We start from the raw sequence: 17,371 nt of genomic DNA, 5'->3' as shown, positions 1-17,371 counted from the left end.
TTAATGTTTCCAGAGTGTTCTGAGGGAGGGGAATCCAGCTAAGAATTTGGGAGCTGGGTTGTTATTGTCAATGTGCCATGTTAAAGCAATTAAAAACCAACCTAGCTGGTCCCCCCTGCTCCTCCTCGTGCCCAGTGTCCCAGCAGCTCCTGGGAGCTCCATTACCCTTTGTTGTTTTTCCATCTAATGCCTCAGGATTTCTATTTCTGCTCTCGGACAACAGCCATTTTGTTGTCTAGTGTTTCACAAAGGGATTATTATTTCCCTTCCTGTGGAATTCACAGACTCTGAAGAGCTCCTGTTAGCACTGGGACATTCTTGTTTTACAGGAAAAGAAGGTCCTCACTGTAAATAACCACAAGGGACCACAATATTTATGATTGTGATGTGGAATACAAGTGTGGCAAGAGTGCATCAAAAGAAATAGTTTCACAATTGTTTCCCCTAAATACATTAATTTATAGAAACTTATTTAGCTTAAAAATAGTTTCTTGATAACATGACCTTGCCTTGATACAATACATTATACAAAGTTTCTATAGGGCAAGCCAACTTACAATTTTGTGAATAATAATTTTAAAAATCCCAACAAAGGACAAAGAACAAAAATCACTTCTTGTGCAACCCAGACCCCTGCTAAATTCAACAGTCATGTGAAGATATTTCAGTGAAAACTAAACTCTAAATAGGCTCACTGGGTAAAAATGAATGTCACACACACACTGAAGTCTGATTTAAGACAAGGATAAAGTTAGAGACTCCAGACCTCTCTATATTTTATGCAAAGCAATGTGTATGTTTAACAAATTTGGAAGGCCTCAGTACTTACCCTGACCACGCTGAAATCCAGTTTAGTTTCTTGTGCACACTGTAAAATGAGCTGAAAGCAATTTTTACTTTGATTTGTCATTCCATTTTCATAGTAACGCTGTAATATCCTTTGTTGTTCTACAGTAAATACAGAACGCAGATTCATCTGAAAGGAAAGGAGATACTCTGAAAGCTGGAATGGAAACTGTAACACTTGCAGGAGGCACAGCTCCCATTTGTGCCTGTGATAACGCTGACATGTTTTATGTTTTCTCTGCAGAATCTTTTACCAACACTTCCTGACTTTCTAAGAAAGCCTCTTGCAATCAGCATTGTGACAGACTCAAGCTGAACAGGTGAACTGGATGTTTGGACCAACAGCAACTGCTTTTCATAAACAAAAAATATTCCATAATATTGCTAAGTCCATGAGGCTCTGGTTTGAAAGAAAAATTTTCTCCCTTAAAAAAGTAAACTAAATAAAAGCATTAGGCAAAAGAGAGAAACATCAGCTCCAATATCAGCAGGTCTGTTTCCCATCCCTAACAACAAAAAGCCAGACACAACCTGCTACAAAATAAAGGTGACTGTTTGACACCAGTGAAGTTTCCTCTGTCTCCAACTTCAGCAAGTCCTGCACTCCACAAGAGCTGGTCCTTCTGCTGTGTCAGCACTGGCACTTCCAGCTGCAAAGTGCCAAGGATCAAGGACCAAAGACCAATCTGAGGGAAACCCCCACAGGAATGGCTTTGGGCAGCCCTGGTGCTGCCCACCCAGTTTAACAGAGAAGGTGTTAGTGGTAGAACACATCATCACAGGATGATTGTATGCAGATGCTTTCATTGAAGAGCTCTGGGATCAGGGGTGCAAACCCAAATCTGACTCCTATATGGATTTCAGATGGACATGTTTTTATACCCTTTCTGTTACATATCTATATATTAATTATTAAACCCATATTGTTCTATTGTATACAATGACCTTATCCAAGCATGAATTCTTGTAATTTTCATCAGGACCCCCAAACATCCTTTCTCATGATTCTTGTTACAATTAAACAATAATTATATTCAATTACCAAACAATCATTACATTTAACAAACAATCATTACATTTAACAATCACATCATTTATCATATGATGATTCACATGATCTAATAAAGACAAAGCTCAGCATTTGTTCCCAGGGCCTAGGTCCCTTTTCCAGGCCTACCAGATCCAACCTTTCTTTCCACCCCCTGAATCCATTGTATACAATTCCCATGATTTTAGAAACATTTTAACCCTACACTATCAGAGGGACACCCATGTCCCAGGCTGAGAAAGGTTCTGCTGCTATGACACCCTCTGAAGGCTGGAAATCTGCATTTTTAAGAACATGTAAGGGTTGTTTTCCTAGGATGCAACCAATGACCTTGGGATGTGCTCCTGCTCCTTGGCTTTGTCCTAAGTGCTGCTCAGGAACTCAACCAGGTCAGCTCCCAGCACTGCATCCCCCTGAGTTTCACTATGAGGCCATAGGAAGAGGTGACCTGGACAGGGCAGCACTTTGATGAATATATTAAACCAGATTTTGCTTTGTTATGTGTGAAAATTCATGCCCTGGCTTGGGAAAGGCAAACATTATTGCCAATATTATCAATATTACCAAGCCCACACCAGAGTCCTAATGGCAAACTGGAGCTTGATGCTCTTGTTACACAATCTACACAACAAAGAATGCAATCCTCTGGGTAGATATCAGAAAAGAGGAGCCCCATCATCACAGATTTCCAAGACAGGGCCTTTTTTTGTCTCAGAGAGGAGGTCACCAGCTGAGACAATGCAAGTGCCAGCCAGGAACAACCTGCATCCAACTTGGTGCCTTGGGAAGCAAAAACATCACCAGCCTCAAGTTATTTTAATGCAGCACATGCATCACAATAATACACAATGAACCAAAGGACAAGAAACCTGCCATCATCCAGTAGGAAAATAGAGGGGATGAGGCAACCCTTTGTAGCCAAGCACTTTTGAAAATTCTGAATGAATCTACCTAATCTTTGCACAAGAGCTGCTTCTAATATAGAGCAAATAAAATTATTAAAGGCTCATAAAATTATTAAGGGCTCAAAAGCATAAGGAGAAATCCAACTGCTTTCACTTTACTCTTCAAGATGGTTATACTATGTAATGGTAATAGATGTTAAGAGTTCAAGAGTCCTGTATAAAGAAAGAGATTGATATTTAGAATTTGGAGTTAAATGTTTGTAGGCCAGAGCTTTGATTTCAGAGTTTACTTTCCTCTCTGTGTCAACAGGCAATAGAAAAATCAGTGATTACCAATTTGCAAAATTACTGTTTCTTTGAAATAACAGATAAAATAGAAGATGATTTTTCAACCACATTTTTTCTCTGTTCTCAACTCTTAGTCACCCTCTCAATCCAGTTCATCATTAATGCAGCACCAGCTGCATTACAAGGCAGGTTTGCCCAAGTTCTGCCTCCTCCAGAGCATTAATTCAGTCACAGCCAGAGCTGGGCAAAGGAGACTCTTGCTCTGAATAATCTACTCCTTAAAGAAATTTATAGCAAGCAACAGAGAAGACAATTATTAGTCCATTAAGAAATCAATAAAGTTCATAATAATCTACTTTCTCACGTTGAGAACTGCCTTCAGATCTCCCATGTGGATACTCAATGACAAGGCCACTGACTGATTTATGTCACTTTGAGAGAACACAGAAAAGTTAATTTTGTGATTCTTTTTCCTCCTGCACCATTGGCAGGACCCAGCTTCCACTCCTGCCTACTCCTCTTTCAGTACCAGTGCTCCTGTTTTAGTCAGTGGAGCTCAGTTCCCACAAATGACCTCTTCAGAAACAATTCTGAGACTTCCATCTTTCCAGACCCAGCTGAAGTCATCCCAAAGCTCCAGTGTTTCCATCACAATTCTCCAAACAGTTCACCAACTGCAGTGAAGACTCTTCCAATGGCAAGATAAATTTTTAAAGCCAGACCTAATGACCTGCGAGGGAAGACCTGCGTCAGGTCCTTGACACTTTTTTTAATTATGTGGATTTCTGTATCCAAGGTCACTTCTGTGTTAAAATACTTTCATTGTTGCTTTTGACATCTGTAATTTAGATAAAGACAGGGTGGAGCATTTTGATTAAATCACTTGAACTCCAGATAAACCCTTGAGTACTGCATGACAAGCTTGGCCCAGCTAAGCTCAGGAGAGGTCATGCTCTGCTTTAATAAGTCATTTTTGCAGTGGGTTTTATCACTTGTGAACTACACCTGCCAACCAAAGTCCTGGTAAGATTCCTTGGTAGCCTCTGCCTTGAATCCAGTAAAGCAGAGCTTAAATGCTCCCTGCAGAGACCTTTACAAACTGATTTAAATAAACAGATTACAGGATCCTCCAACCACAGAGTTATGAACTGAGTCATAACTGCAGGTTACATTCCAACATCTAAACCTTCAAATAAGCAGGTGAGATTTATTGAACCTTTTTGTGTCTTGGATATACCAAATCCTCAGTCAACACACAGCTGTGTACCATTTTCCACTGATTTCACAGCAGTGTGAAGGACTCCTGGCAATATTCTGCCTCTGGCAGGTTCAAAGCTCCTTGATGTCACCCCCAAAGTGCAGATGGAAATCAGTTTGCTATCAGCAGTTCCTCAGTGCTGATCCTCAATACCTAAAGCAGTACCCTGTGTTGAATAAACCAATGGATTTGGGAGCTCCCCTAAAAACCCTAAAAACCAGAGTCCAGAGCCATCCCATCAACCCAGGAGGAGCTGCCTCTGCATATCCCACCTGCACAGGCAACAGCTTCTGCTCACTTCCATTCACACCTGGGAATTTACCTACACTGAGTATTCAAACAGCTGAAAGAACATCATGTTACTGTCTCTGAGACAAATTAACACAGGATATGTTCATCAAAGGATTACACTGATTACTTTTTTGGAAAGTATTATATGTTCAGCATCAGTTTTCATAATTAGAACAAGATATGAAGTTTTACATTTTCATTAACACAGGAAGTAACTTGCAAAGTGCTAAAATGACTGAACATGGAGGCAGCCACATCAGTATGAAAGGAATGAGCAGGTCACACATGTTTATCATAGACTATTACTCAAAACAACCTCAGTAACTTCCAAGGAAATAAACTCTTTTTCCCAATCTGAGCACCTACAGAGCACTCCAGTCTCTTCAGGATTTCTCACCTTTGTCTCGAACCTCAGATTCCAAGTCAGAAATCCACATGGATTTTTATCATAATTTCATTTTGATCTTGACTTGCCAAGCTTAGCAAACATTCATGTGAGCTTTTGGGAAGCCGGGTGTCCAGCTGGCAACACACTGGCACTGAAAAGAGAGTTTGTTACAGGAAAGAACTCTGTGAAATTTAACAAAAATCAGGTGAAGCATTATGCAAACAAATTCCATGAATGTAAGTTGAATTTTCACTTTAATAAATAACAGAGGTGGCAAAACTGTATTTAAGGATTCAACATCTGCCTGGTTTAATAAAATAAGGCAGCCTTGGCCAAGTGTGTTGGTGTCTCTGACCTGCAGAATCCAGGTCATTCCTTTTTAGCAACTAATGAAAACAATGTCAAGAAGTGCCACAAAAGATAGAACAACTATAAGGAAATGGGAAAATAATGCAACCAAATAATTCAGGAGTTACAGAGTTGATCTGCAAAGAGAAATCTGTGGGAAAAAAAGAAAGAAAAAAAAAGAGCAGCATAAGAAGGAAAAATAATTTCTGCCTACAGTATGATCTTAGTCTCCAAAAGTCCTTAAATGTTTGGATTGCTGAATCAATTAAACATTTACAAGGTAAATCTTTATACTAATAATAATTAATTTGAAAAATAGGACACAAACCTGTAATTATAGTCTCTTCAAACAGCAATAGAAACTAGTCTTGGATGTCAAATAAATAATAAATAAATCAATTAACTCAAGAGTACAAGCCACCAGGAAGTGAGTTTAAAAAAATTTATGGTATAACTAAATGCAAAACTGTCAGGGATTAAGACAGGGTGATAAAAGGGAACAATTGGTTTCTGACAGTTTTCTTTTTTAACTTCAACTCCAAAAAGGTATTTGCCTAGAAAAAAAGTCACTTTACAAGGACTATTTCTGTTTCAGTCTCTCCATCTGTAAGAGGTACAACAAGAAAATCAGCACACTCCCAATTTATCTTTTTTTTTGTTCCCCCCACAGATCTCCAGTGGCAAAAAATAACAAGTGTCAGTGCCAATATAAATCTGAGACAAAACTGGAACCATGGTAAGAAAACTACTATAGACATAAATAAAACAAGAGTGCAGTAGTGACACTACTCCTCCAGCTTTATAAAGTTGAACTGAAGTAATTTCATTCACTTTCCACAGCTGCCAAAAACTCACCATTTTTTAGACATCCCAAATGGAAAGAAAACAATCAACCAACCAACCCCCCAACTCAGACACTCTGGGGAGATACTGGGCACACATCAAGCAACAACCTTTAATAATCTGAATTTGTAGGTTGGTGCCTCTTTCCTACACAGGCCAAACCAGTTACAACCACTTGTTCCAAGTGCAGCAGATGAAGCTGATGCTTGGCTGAGTGTAATGTACAGACCAGCTTGTAAAACTACTTTTAAATATCCATGACTCGCAGCATAATTGCTTCCCTCTCCTCTAAGTACAACGTTTGCAGGATTGTGTTACAGCCCTACCTATAAAATGCAGCCCTTTATTAGGGACAAATTAAGACAGCCCTCAGTAACCTAATAACATAATAACCCATGACCACAACTGCAGGTTTGTGCATCCCATCCTGCTTTATTGATGTAAATGAGACTCCTGGCTGCAGCCAGATTCGCCACGTGTTTGAAATAAAGCATGCACGTGTTTTGTAAGACCTGTGTCAGAAAAAAGGGAAGAACCATGAAAAAGGAGTGTTACTCTGCACGTGTGCTGCTTCAGGAATCTGGTTGGGAGGACACAGCAGTACTTTAGGTGAGTTATGTGTGATATTATCAGTACAATGAGAAACCCTGGCTAAGAGGGCAGAGACACGGCTGGGCAGACGAGTGCTACACAAACACACGGGGATGAGACCTCCAAAACAGCACAGCCAAGGGCACGTCCTGCTCCCCATCCTCAAACAGCCGGGGGATAAAAGTGTGACTGCACTGCCCAACCTGGCCGTGCCTGGCACCACAGCAGGCCGACACCACGGAATCACAGAAGGGTTTGGGTTGGAAGGGACCTTAAAGTTTATTAAAGTTCTTCCAGACCCCTGCCAACACAGGCACACTGAGGCACTGGGGGCACCGGGGCACTAAGGACTGAGGCAACCTGCACAAGAGGACACAATTTTAAGCTTTGCCAAGGTAGATTTAGATTGGACAATTGGAAGACATTCTTCATGGAATAGCTGGTAAGACATTGGAAGGGGCTGCCCAGGGAGCTGCTGGTGCCCAAGGAAGGCCTGGACGCGGCACTCAGTGCTCTGGGCTGGTGTCAAGGTGGGATTGGGAACAGCTTGGACTCGGTGATCTCAGGAACTTTCCCAACCTCTGGGATTCTGTGACTGAGGCACCGGGAAATTAGGAAATCAGCGATGACAGTACATGTGCCAGGGGACATTTAGGACCGACTTTATAAACAATTTCTCCAAAGAAAGGGGGCTCAGACATGGGGAGGGTCTGCTCAGGGAGGCAGCACACTCCTAAGGCAAGGCTGGTGGTAGCACCGAGTGCCGTGGTTGAGCGGACGGTGATGGGCTGTGCCGGGGATCGCGGGCCGTTTCCCAGGCTCTGTGACCGCGATGTTTCAGTGACCGCGATGTTTCTGTGATATTTCTGTGCCTGTGACTGAGGCACCCGCGGTTGAGGGGCCACTGCCGGGCCCGGCGCGCACGCGCAGAGCGAGCCCGGCGGGCGCAGGCGCGCGGGTATTCCCCGCCCCACCGGCGCGCGCGGAGCGGCTGCGCGCGCACGCGCAGTTCCCCCGGCGGCTCCCGGCGCGCGCCCGGCGCTGCCCCCCCCCCCCGCCCCATCGGGGCCGCGCGGGGGGGGCGGGAGGCGCAGCAGCGCCTGCGCGCGCCGGGCGGGTCCGCGCGCGCGAGCCCGCGCGGGCCTCCCCCCACCCCCACAGCCGGGCCCGGGGGGGGCATCGCCGGCACCATCACCATCATCATCACCATCATCATCACCATCATCATCTTCCTCCTCCTCCCCTCCGCCGCGCCCCTCCCGCCCGGGGCCCCTCCGCGCTCCGCACCCGGGGGGGGGCTCCCCCGCGCTTACCGTGCAGCGCGGGGCCGGCGCGGGGGGCTCCGGGCTCGGCCGGGCTCGGCTGGGTCGGTCCCGGCGTCACACAATGAAATCAGCGGCCCCGATCATTAATTCTCATCATGATCGTGACGTGCGCGCAGACAGCGGCCAATGGCGCGCTGCGATCAGCGCGGCCCGGACGGCGCCCGCCCCCGCCGCCCGCCGGGGGGGCGCGCACGGGAGCGCGGCTCCGAGGGGACGGGGCGGCCGCAGCCGGAGCCCCGCACCGCCCCCGGAGCCGCGCCGCCCCCAGCGCCGGGCCCGGCCCGCACCGCCGGCAGCGCTCCGAGCCATCCCTCGGATTGCGCCGAGGGAGAGGGAGGGAGGGAGAACGCAATCCGTGTAAATGTGTCCGGGAGGGTGGTGCCGGGCTCTGCCCGCGACAGGACAAGAGCGGTGCCCGTAAACTACAACACAAGTTCCACCCTGAGGAAGAACTTTCCATGAGGGTGGCAGAGCCCGGGGAGGTGTGGAGTGTCCCTCTCTGGAGACATCCCAGCCCCACCTGGACACTTTCCTGTGTCACCGCCTCCCGCTGGCTCGGGCTGGGCGATCTCCAGATCCCCTTCCAGCCGCAGCCTGGGCCATCCCCGCCACCCCTGCGGTGTGCTCACAGGGAGCCAGGGAAACCCAAACAGCTCCGTGAGGCTTCATTTGCATCAATACTATGGCACTCAAGAAATAAATAATTTATTTATGTTTATTTATTTCTGGGAAGGGAGCAGGGCAGGTACCCCATGGGGCCCAGGTGTGACAGCACAAAGCACACACACAAACACTGTGTCCTTACAGGATCCAGGTACAGCCTCAGTGCCAGCCCCTTCCAGCTCCATTTCCCTTCAAAAAACCAAAAACCTCCTGAGCAGAGGAGCAGGAAGGACACTGCTGACCCACACTGATGGATTGTGTGGTAGAAATCATATAAAATCACTGTTTGTTGGCTTGGCTGTAGGAGCACTGAGAAATCACAATCAGATTTGAGACCTTTGCTCATTACAGTCTCTGGACTTCTACTCCATATTCTACTCCAAATAGTTTCCTCTGAAAGTCACCATGTTAAAATATTAAACAGGCAATTAATTTTGTGTGATGCTTTAATCAGGAATACCAGTAAATATTTCTGCAGGGCTCAAGTAAAAATCGCTGTTGGTTCTCTCTGGGCAGGGAGCAGAAAAGCAGACAGTGTTTATGTTTATTTGAAAATTGCAAGAAGTTGTTTACATTGTTTAAAAATTTTAACACTGACTTCTGAGCTAGTGGTGGCATTCCTTTGGGGAGCTGGGAACAGATGATATTTAATGTCCTTTCCATCTGAAACCATTCTATGATTCTATGGTGTAGTAAACATCCTGAATTTAGTAACAGGATTTTAAGGATAGCCCATATATTTAAACCCTAAATCTTCTATTGTGCTGCTTTGTCTCCTGGATGTGTTCCCTTCCTCTGTGTGCCATCAACACTCGCCCTGTAAAAATTAAATACAGCAACCACAAAACCTCTGCACCACCACTTTTATAGAAAATAATTGGTTTGGAATTAGCTATGGAACGATTCCTGAGAAACTTGGTACGTTTTCTTCTCAAGTTATCTGTGGCTTGGGAGACAAAAATAGTGAGTCTCTCTGAAATCCCTTGAAAAATACAGTGGTGTTTGATAAAATGCAGGTTATTAAACTCCTTTAAAATGGTGAATAATAGAAAGCAATATTTCAAGGACTCTAATTTGACTAACAATGGGCTCACAGGTGCTTTTTCTACAGTTTTCATCAAAAAACTCATAGAATCGTTTTGAAAGGAGACATGAGATGTGTATTTAAGTTGTCAAAGAAACCAGTTTGCAGACTTGCAGCCCCAAAAAGAGATTTACTGATCACAGTAATGTTCTTTACAATATAGAAGAGGAGGCTGAACATGCAGGTTAACAAAGCTGCTCCAGAAACAATCTCATGTTATTTATTTCCCTCCCTGGTAATGCCTCTCAAGGAGCCAAACCTCGAGGAAAAAAAAACTGGCAGGATGAAATAAACCAAATATTATTCTCCTGCCACCATATCCAAATGTTTCCTGCTTCATTAGTGACAGATTTAAATTAACAGGGGCTGGCAGATTGGTCTGGTGGTTTAAACAGTAGCCTGGGACATGAAAGGAGTCCTTCCATGAGGGAATTAGCATCAAAGGGAGACTGTGCTGCAGCTCCTCTGTAGGAGCTCATTAAACTGATTAGCCCAGCTCACCATTAGTGATTTACCCCGGTGTGGTTCCAGGGGGGGAAAGCATCAGGACTGGGTGTGGGTATTTCCTGCCACAGCTGGGAACATCTGCACTGCTCCCTGGTGTGACAGGGAGCAGAGCCCACACTCAGGAACCACAAATGTTCCAAGACCTCTCCTTTTTCCAGCAGCTTGTGGAGGAAGCTCCTCAGATTGTAGCAAGATTGTAGGAAGATTCTCAGACTTGTAGCAGATTGTGCAGGTAAGAGAAGTCTCTTCTCAGAATTCCTAGGTGAGGGCTTGGGAGCTGGTGTGTGACCAAAGCCTGACCAGCTTTGGTCACACAGTTTAGAGCAATGGCTGCTATTTCCATTTCTCTGGCTTTTTATGGAGTCTAGAAAACACAGAGGAAAGCATAGGGACAAACCCACCCCACTCCTTTACTCACTTCAGGACACTGTTTTTTAGATAATGTTTAAAGCTCTAAGCCAGACCTTGGGGTCACCTGTAATGCCAGTGGCCTCCCAAGAAGGAGTAAAAAAGTGTGGAAAAGAGCCCATTTTCACCTGGAATTTTTGTATTTGCAATTCCCCATCGTATCGAGCAATTTGGCTCTGACACTGCTCCAAATTGAATTGTGGGGCTGCATTGCATCAGCCAAAAAGGGACCTGGATTGAATCTGTCCCCAAAGAGTCCAACCTGAGCTTGGGAAGGTGTGTGGGGAACCCAGTGTTGAAAAGCCTGGAGTTAATCTGCTGCTTGACCATCCTCCCTTTGGAAACCTCTTGCTATCATTGATCCTGAATCTGTGAGATTTTCAACCCTGATAAGAGATTTATTAAACTTCAGGTTCAAGAGTGGCCACAGGAAAACCCCTCTGGTCCTTTCATTTTGTTGGAAAAGTGTATCAGCAGTTTTTTGAGGATCTCTGGGGCTTTGTCCCCTCAGTTTCACTCCAAGAATGTGTCTGGTCATTCCAAAAACCCTGCTAAAGCCAAGATATGTAACATTTACTGCTTCATGTCTCTACAAGGCTCCTTATTCTGCCACCAAGGAAAGTTTGACTTGATTTATTCTTGTGAAATCCCAGTTGTTTCCACCAAAATATGTGTGTCCTTCTTTTCCTATCAATGCCATTGGTTTTGCAGAGGTCAAAGTTCTTGGTTTAGGTTCCTGCTCTTTCCCAGGTTTTCTGCTCAATGAACACCCAAAATGACAAAAGCAATGCTCATTTTACAGAAATATTATAAAGACACACTAAACCTTGGGAGCACAAGGGTGTGATTAAAGATCTGCTAAATCAGGAGGCTCCGTGCAAAATGGTGATGGAGAAAGGATTACAGAGTGTAAACCTCAGGAAAAATGTTAATATGGAAAATTCCATGTGGCACATTTCCTGCATCTAAAAACCCAGCCAGAATTAGTGGTCTTACAAGATTTGTAAATTTTCTGTCTTTGAACTTGGTTTTTGCCATATTAATTAAAATTACTTGTTAATCCTCACCCAGTGCATAAACAAAGCTCCCATAAACTGAATCTGTAAATATGTCCTTTGTGCTGGTATGGAAAAAACAGCTGGTGCTTATGGGAAAAAAATGGAAAAGAGCCTGGCTGGATAGATATTTTATTAAGGATTTGTTCCACTTTTTACTTATTGGAATATTTTTAAGAAAATCAGGGATGCTGTTTCCTTTCATTTTTATTGCCTTTGATAATTTTTCATACACTGAGAAGGAAAAATTATGAACTTGAGAAACATATAAAAATGCAAGGCACCAAAATTTTTTAAAAAGAGGAAAATAATTATTGTATATTTATTTTTTACCCAGTAGTATTTTTGGCATATAGAGTTTTATAGTACAAACGATAAGTTAAAATATTTTTTAAATAGAAATGCAAACAAAACCAGGCATGAGGAAGCAAATAACCAGAGAGAACCATCATTAAAAAAATCTATACAGCCCCTCCTTTCATCATTTATCTTCCCCCTACAAGCCCAAATTCAACTGGTGGGATGATTCACCTCAAGGTAAAGCCCAAGCAATTCTGATTTCCCATGATTTTTTTTAGAAAAGCAGCCAAGAAAATGTTAAGTTGGAATCTTCAAAGCATTTATTAGTTTAGGCAGCACTTTGCTTTTCTTTGACTTGTATTTCTCCAGAGATTAAGATGGTTTTTCTGTTTGCTCAGTCTCCCAACATCAAACATTGCTTTGCTGCTTCTTTTCTACCTTTATTCCACACTTTATTCCATCTCCACCAAAGCTCATGCCTATCCCTTGTTACCAGGTCTTTATTTTTTCTCTTGTATTTTTTACTAGGCTGAAATAGCCTCAAAAAGTGTTTTTATTTTCCCTTAAAGGATAAACATAGTGGTTGTCCCGAGTCCTTGGAAATAAAAACAACCATCACCCAGCAGTTCCTTCAAGTGTTTCTCCTTGCTTCTGTTACCTTGTTTGATTTAGTCAAGCTCATTTTTCTCCCCAGTCATAGCAAGCCAAAGAAATTATACAATAAAATATAATGTAAGTTTAGTTCTAAAGGAAACAGTGCCATAAAAGCAGAGATGAAGACAAAAACTTTGGAATCAATTTAATGAATAAAATAGCAGCACAAAGCACCTGGTGCTCCTCAATAGCTCCACATTCCTGCTGAAGAAAGGTGAATATCTGAATGATTCCAAGGAAACCTTTTCACCAGTGCTAAACCACAAGCACTCCTTGAAAGGAAAGCATGGAATTTTTAAACAATATTAACCCCACTGTGAGCCCTTTGGGTCTTGCTGAAAACATGGCCTCCCAAAAATACAAGATCAGCTAAAAATGCCAGGTCTGGCAGTGCCAGATTTCAGCAAGGAGGGAAATCCATGAGACAATTCCCTGCTTGGCTGATCCATCCATCAATTGGCAGGAGGGATTTCAAGAGAAGGCAAAGATCAGGGGGAAGTGTCCTCCTTGAGAAGGAGCCACTGGCTTTTTTAGAAGAAATATCCTAGTTTGTTCAGTCCCACAGCACCACTTTTATTTTGCAACAAGTCTTTGTAAGTTTAGATCTTATCACAGACTGCTATCATTCATTACAGAATCATCCTGTGAAGAAATATGTTTACAAAGTAATCTTCCATCTTTGTCTTTGAGATAACAATAAAATTGAAGTATCAATGGTTTGATGCCAAATATTTTCCCCTTTATTGCAACCTTGTTTTCTTTCATCTACAGAGGAATTTGTTTAAATGCAAATTATTTCTTTCATGAAAGAAGACAGCTTTTGTATGAATCACTATTTGTTTAAATAATTTCCTTAAATGAAGTCTTGCTCGTGCTAGCACTGCATTATTGTCTCCAACCTGTTTTACTTCCTCTCCATTTCATCTTGTTTAATCTCAGCCCAGATAAAATGGAATGATGTGACATTAAAAGAAAGCTTTTGTAAGAGAGGGGAAGGTTATTTCCCAGTTCCTGGTGATGTAGTTTGTACTTTTGGGTGCCTGATGGAGGCTTCTTCAGGACCAACCATATCCAGGAAATGCCTTTAATCTCCTTTGAGGTGAGACAAAATTCCCAATCTGGTTGAGGTGTAGTCACTGTCACCCAGCTGTCCCCATGGCAGAGCTCTGGGTGAGGCACTTTGAGCAGCATTTGGGGCACAAATTGAATTGTCTCCTTTTAAATGCAAGATAAGAGCACAAGAACTCAACCTCTTGAATCATATCAAAAACCTTTTTAGTCCTGGTTGATTTTGGTGGGTGTTTTGTGTTAGAGCACTCCCACACAGAGTGATCCTCACAGCTGGAATTCCAGCAGTCACTATTTGAGATGATAGAAATGCTGCATTTATCATGTTTTAGTGCACCAAGGATGGGCTGTGGGATTGGAGTTTCCTGACAGTATCAAAGTGTTGCTGATGAAGGAATTTCCAGTTATGAAACCTTAATTAGCATTACTCCTCAGCGTTCATCACTATCAATAACTGACTTTGATCTCTGTGTTTTCCAATGAAAAAATACGTATTTAATACATTTAATTATAAAATAGTATTAATACATTTTACACTCACATGGACATTTTGCTTCTGACATACTCATCCATTCTCTTGTCCTTCTGAGGTTTTTCTTTTCCCAACCCCATAGTCCCTTCCAGGACCCCCTTGGGCCACCTCAGTCCTGGTTGTGACCCTGCTCCATGGGGAGCACCCACTCCTGTCTCCCTGGAAGCAGCTGCTTCCACTGTGCCTTAACACATCCTATTAAAAAAAAAATAATTAAAAAAAGCGCTTTTTGATATAATATAGGGGGAAAAATAGCTGTTAGCAGTGTATTTCAGTAAAGCTCCCAGAGCAAAAGCAGCAGCGACCTGTCATGCCATGGAGCTGATGGATTTGCTCAGCAGCCCTAAATCACTGTGTTTATCTCGGATTCCCAGCTAATGAAAGGGTGCAGGGCGCTGCAAGCCACGGAGCTTAAGCTCCATTAACTAATCAATTTCTGACTCTGGGAATTAAAAAAACGGGGGAGTGAAGCTGTGGTCACTTGAGTAGTGTCAGGGGAGTGGTGCTCGAAGCAGCATTTCAACAGCAGCAGGAAAATTGGGAGACAAAGAAGATGCCAGATATCACTTTGCTGAGGGAAAAGAGGGCAGTGAAACAGGGCAATGAACCTCAAGGATGTGCTTTGGAAGTGTGAGACGTGGAAAGAAATAAATTTATAATTCTCAGTGGGATGTGGGAGGTCCAGCCCAGCGAGCAGCGTCTCTGATGCTTCCAGCAGGAAAAGGATCTCTATCCTTTTCAGGGCTTCAAAAAGGGTAGAAAAGTGCCTTGGTGCCATCTCCCAGCCCTGGGTGTGTCCCTGAGCTGCATCTGCAGGGTGGGTGGTGCTCAGGTGTGTCAGGGAGGCTGCAGGAGCAGCAGCAGCCCCTTCCCAGGAGCTGTGCCCTTCAGCCAGGATTAGGGAAGATTTGAAAGCATCTAAAACCCGGGAGGATTGAAGAAAAGCAAATAGCCCAACTTCATGGCAGAGTCTATTGCCAGGGATTCCACTTAATCAGGATCTGTGTCAGCTGCCCTGAGAGCCCCCCCTGTAAGTCGTTTATGTTAGGTAAACCTTTGCAAATGAACTTTTTGTATTTTGGGAAAGGAAAAAAGGAAAACCAGAGTACCCTACCAGCAGTATTGGAGTATGAACTCTACAGAAACATTTAGACCTTTCAAACTAAATGTCAAGTTGTTCCTATTGAGTCAAATTTAAGCTAATTAACATATCCACTTTCCAAGTCAGAGCAGGCCCTTATGCTGTGCTTAAGTGGTTTAATACATGAATTCTTTCTGATTGCCACAACCCCACGTTTGTGTCTGTAGGAAGAGAAAGGAAAATTCTGAGTTCGAAGGGTTTTTTTATTCTAGGCAACAAAATTTTTCATGGGCCTAAATGTGATCATTTTTAATAGAGAATGGTATTATTTTCCTGAGCCAACTCAGAAATGTGATCCGGCTGAAATTTCTGGGACACAGAAGGAACACAACCGACTGGAAAGGAATATTCAAATAATTATATTTGGCTTTTAATCACAAGAGTGACCTGACATAAAGGGTGATGAACTGAGTTCCAGGAAATGGGAATTTAATTCTGTGTTACTTTCTAATGTCAATCCTCTCCCTGTGACATCCATGTGAAAGCTCACCTTGCTTTTGTATCACTTTCTAGGTGCTGCACTGGCAAAGTGGTGTTTGGAAACTGAAATTCAAATCAAGTCATATTTTAGAGCTATTAACTTGGTACAGCTAAAATTGTACAAAGGGGAATGCTTATATTCAGCATAAAAAATTAATTTGCCTGGGGGAGATTTTAGTGTTCAAGACATACATTTGTGATAAATAGTCGAATTTGAAAATGCTCTTTTCAATATAGAGGGTCACAGTCTGCAAGCAGCAACCCAAAACTGGAAAGATAGGAAAATGTGAGTCACAATTCCTGAAAAGCTTTGATTCTGGTGGCAATTTAACAGCAAAATAATTAACTTTTGTATTGCAGTCTGAATATTAGAATTCCAACCAGGATGTTCTACCAGAAAAGTTCATTGGAGATTTATTAACAGACAGTGTATGAATTTTTTTTGCAATAAATTAATATTTTAAAAATTAATCTCTTTTTAATGTCACTTTTTTCACAGTTAATGATACATATTTTTGCTTAAGTGTGAAAACATGTCACTTGTAATTTTAGGGGAAAATGCTTTCAACAAAGTTTTCAGCCTAAGCTATTTTTAATCCTAACATTTTCTGTGAATAAGTAGAAATAAGAAAATGAATTGTGCTGTGAAAAGCCACTAAAACAGCTTTTCCCCCAGGAGATTATAAATATCTGTATGTATGGGCAGAACGTTCAATTAACATGAGAAATGTCCTGCTAAGTTTCATGATGATGTACTGGGAGAGAGCAGCAATACAGCAAAACTGGTGAGCTATACAAAAGGAGAAAGAACTTTCTTAGCAAGATACATGATTGCAGAAATTAGACATTTGTTAAAAAGATGTGATGCAGAAATGCAGCAAATGTGGCACTTCATCAGGAAAATGGGCAGGCAGCATTAAACATAAGTGACGGTGTGGGGTTTAGTTTAGAATGCAAAATGAATTTATAAATAATAGATGGAGATAATATGGATAGTTTTAGATAGATGAATGGAGCCAATTTTTTTTCTAACTCTTTCAAATTAATTTAAGGCGGCTGCACAGTTACACCCCTTCCCCAAAGAGTTAAGGAAATGTTAAATGGGTAGCTCACATGATGGAAAGTTATTATCCTGAGATGAGCCTTGGAGGAATTATGGGGAAGAGGGAGATAATGTTGGAATATATGACTTTGATTTTTATTTAAACATTATAACTTGAAATAGTCTCTTAAATCCTCGAGCTCTTCCAGGCAGAAGACACAGGGCCTTGTCTGCAGGGAGCAGGAAATAAGGGGCAGGTTCTTAACAGGTTTCTGACCAGTCTCACCTTTTCCCAGCACTGGCTCA

The 17,371-nt window shown here is 42.7% G+C and overlaps 3 protein-coding genes across 4 annotated transcripts in view; 2 read left to right on the top strand and 1 right to left on the bottom strand.

The window, feature by feature from the left end:
• The window catches only part of HDX (highly divergent homeobox), a 39,790-nt gene extending 31,471 nt beyond the window's left edge, over window positions 1-8,319 (bottom strand). Inside the window, exons 1-3 of one of the 2 annotated variants that reach the window (XM_079319228.1) lie at window positions 8,120-8,319; window positions 5,034-5,175; window positions 830-976 (exon numbers count right to left, since the gene is read on the bottom strand). In XM_079319228.1, coding sequence (XP_079175354.1) covers window positions 830-976 — 147 coding nt within the window. In that variant the 5' untranslated portion in view covers window positions 5,034-5,175; window positions 8,120-8,319. The remainder of the gene's footprint in view (window positions 1-829; window positions 977-5,033; window positions 5,176-8,119) is intronic. The other variant, XM_079319229.1, reaches the window with a different exon arrangement.
• The window catches only part of LOC306808552 (sodium/hydrogen exchanger 2-like), a 516,475-nt gene that overhangs the window by 393,673 nt on the left and 105,431 nt on the right, over window positions 1-17,371 (top strand). The gene's annotated exons all lie outside the window — the stretch shown is intronic.
• LOC306808623 (connector enhancer of kinase suppressor of ras 2-like) overlaps window positions 8,227-17,371 on the top strand; it is a gene marked incomplete at its 5' end in the record, with an annotated part of 175,918 nt that continues 166,773 nt past the window's right edge. The window contains one exon of the mRNA XM_079319342.1: window positions 8,227-8,788. Coding sequence (XP_079175468.1) covers window positions 8,227-8,788 — 562 coding nt within the window. The remainder of the gene's footprint in view (window positions 8,789-17,371) is intronic.

This window comes from Erithacus rubecula, assembly GCF_903797595.1.
Source record: "Erithacus rubecula genome assembly, chromosome: 15".
Classification (NCBI taxonomy): domain Eukaryota; kingdom Metazoa; phylum Chordata; class Aves; order Passeriformes; family Muscicapidae; genus Erithacus; species Erithacus rubecula.
This window is presented reverse-complemented; position numbering and strand designations above follow the sequence as displayed.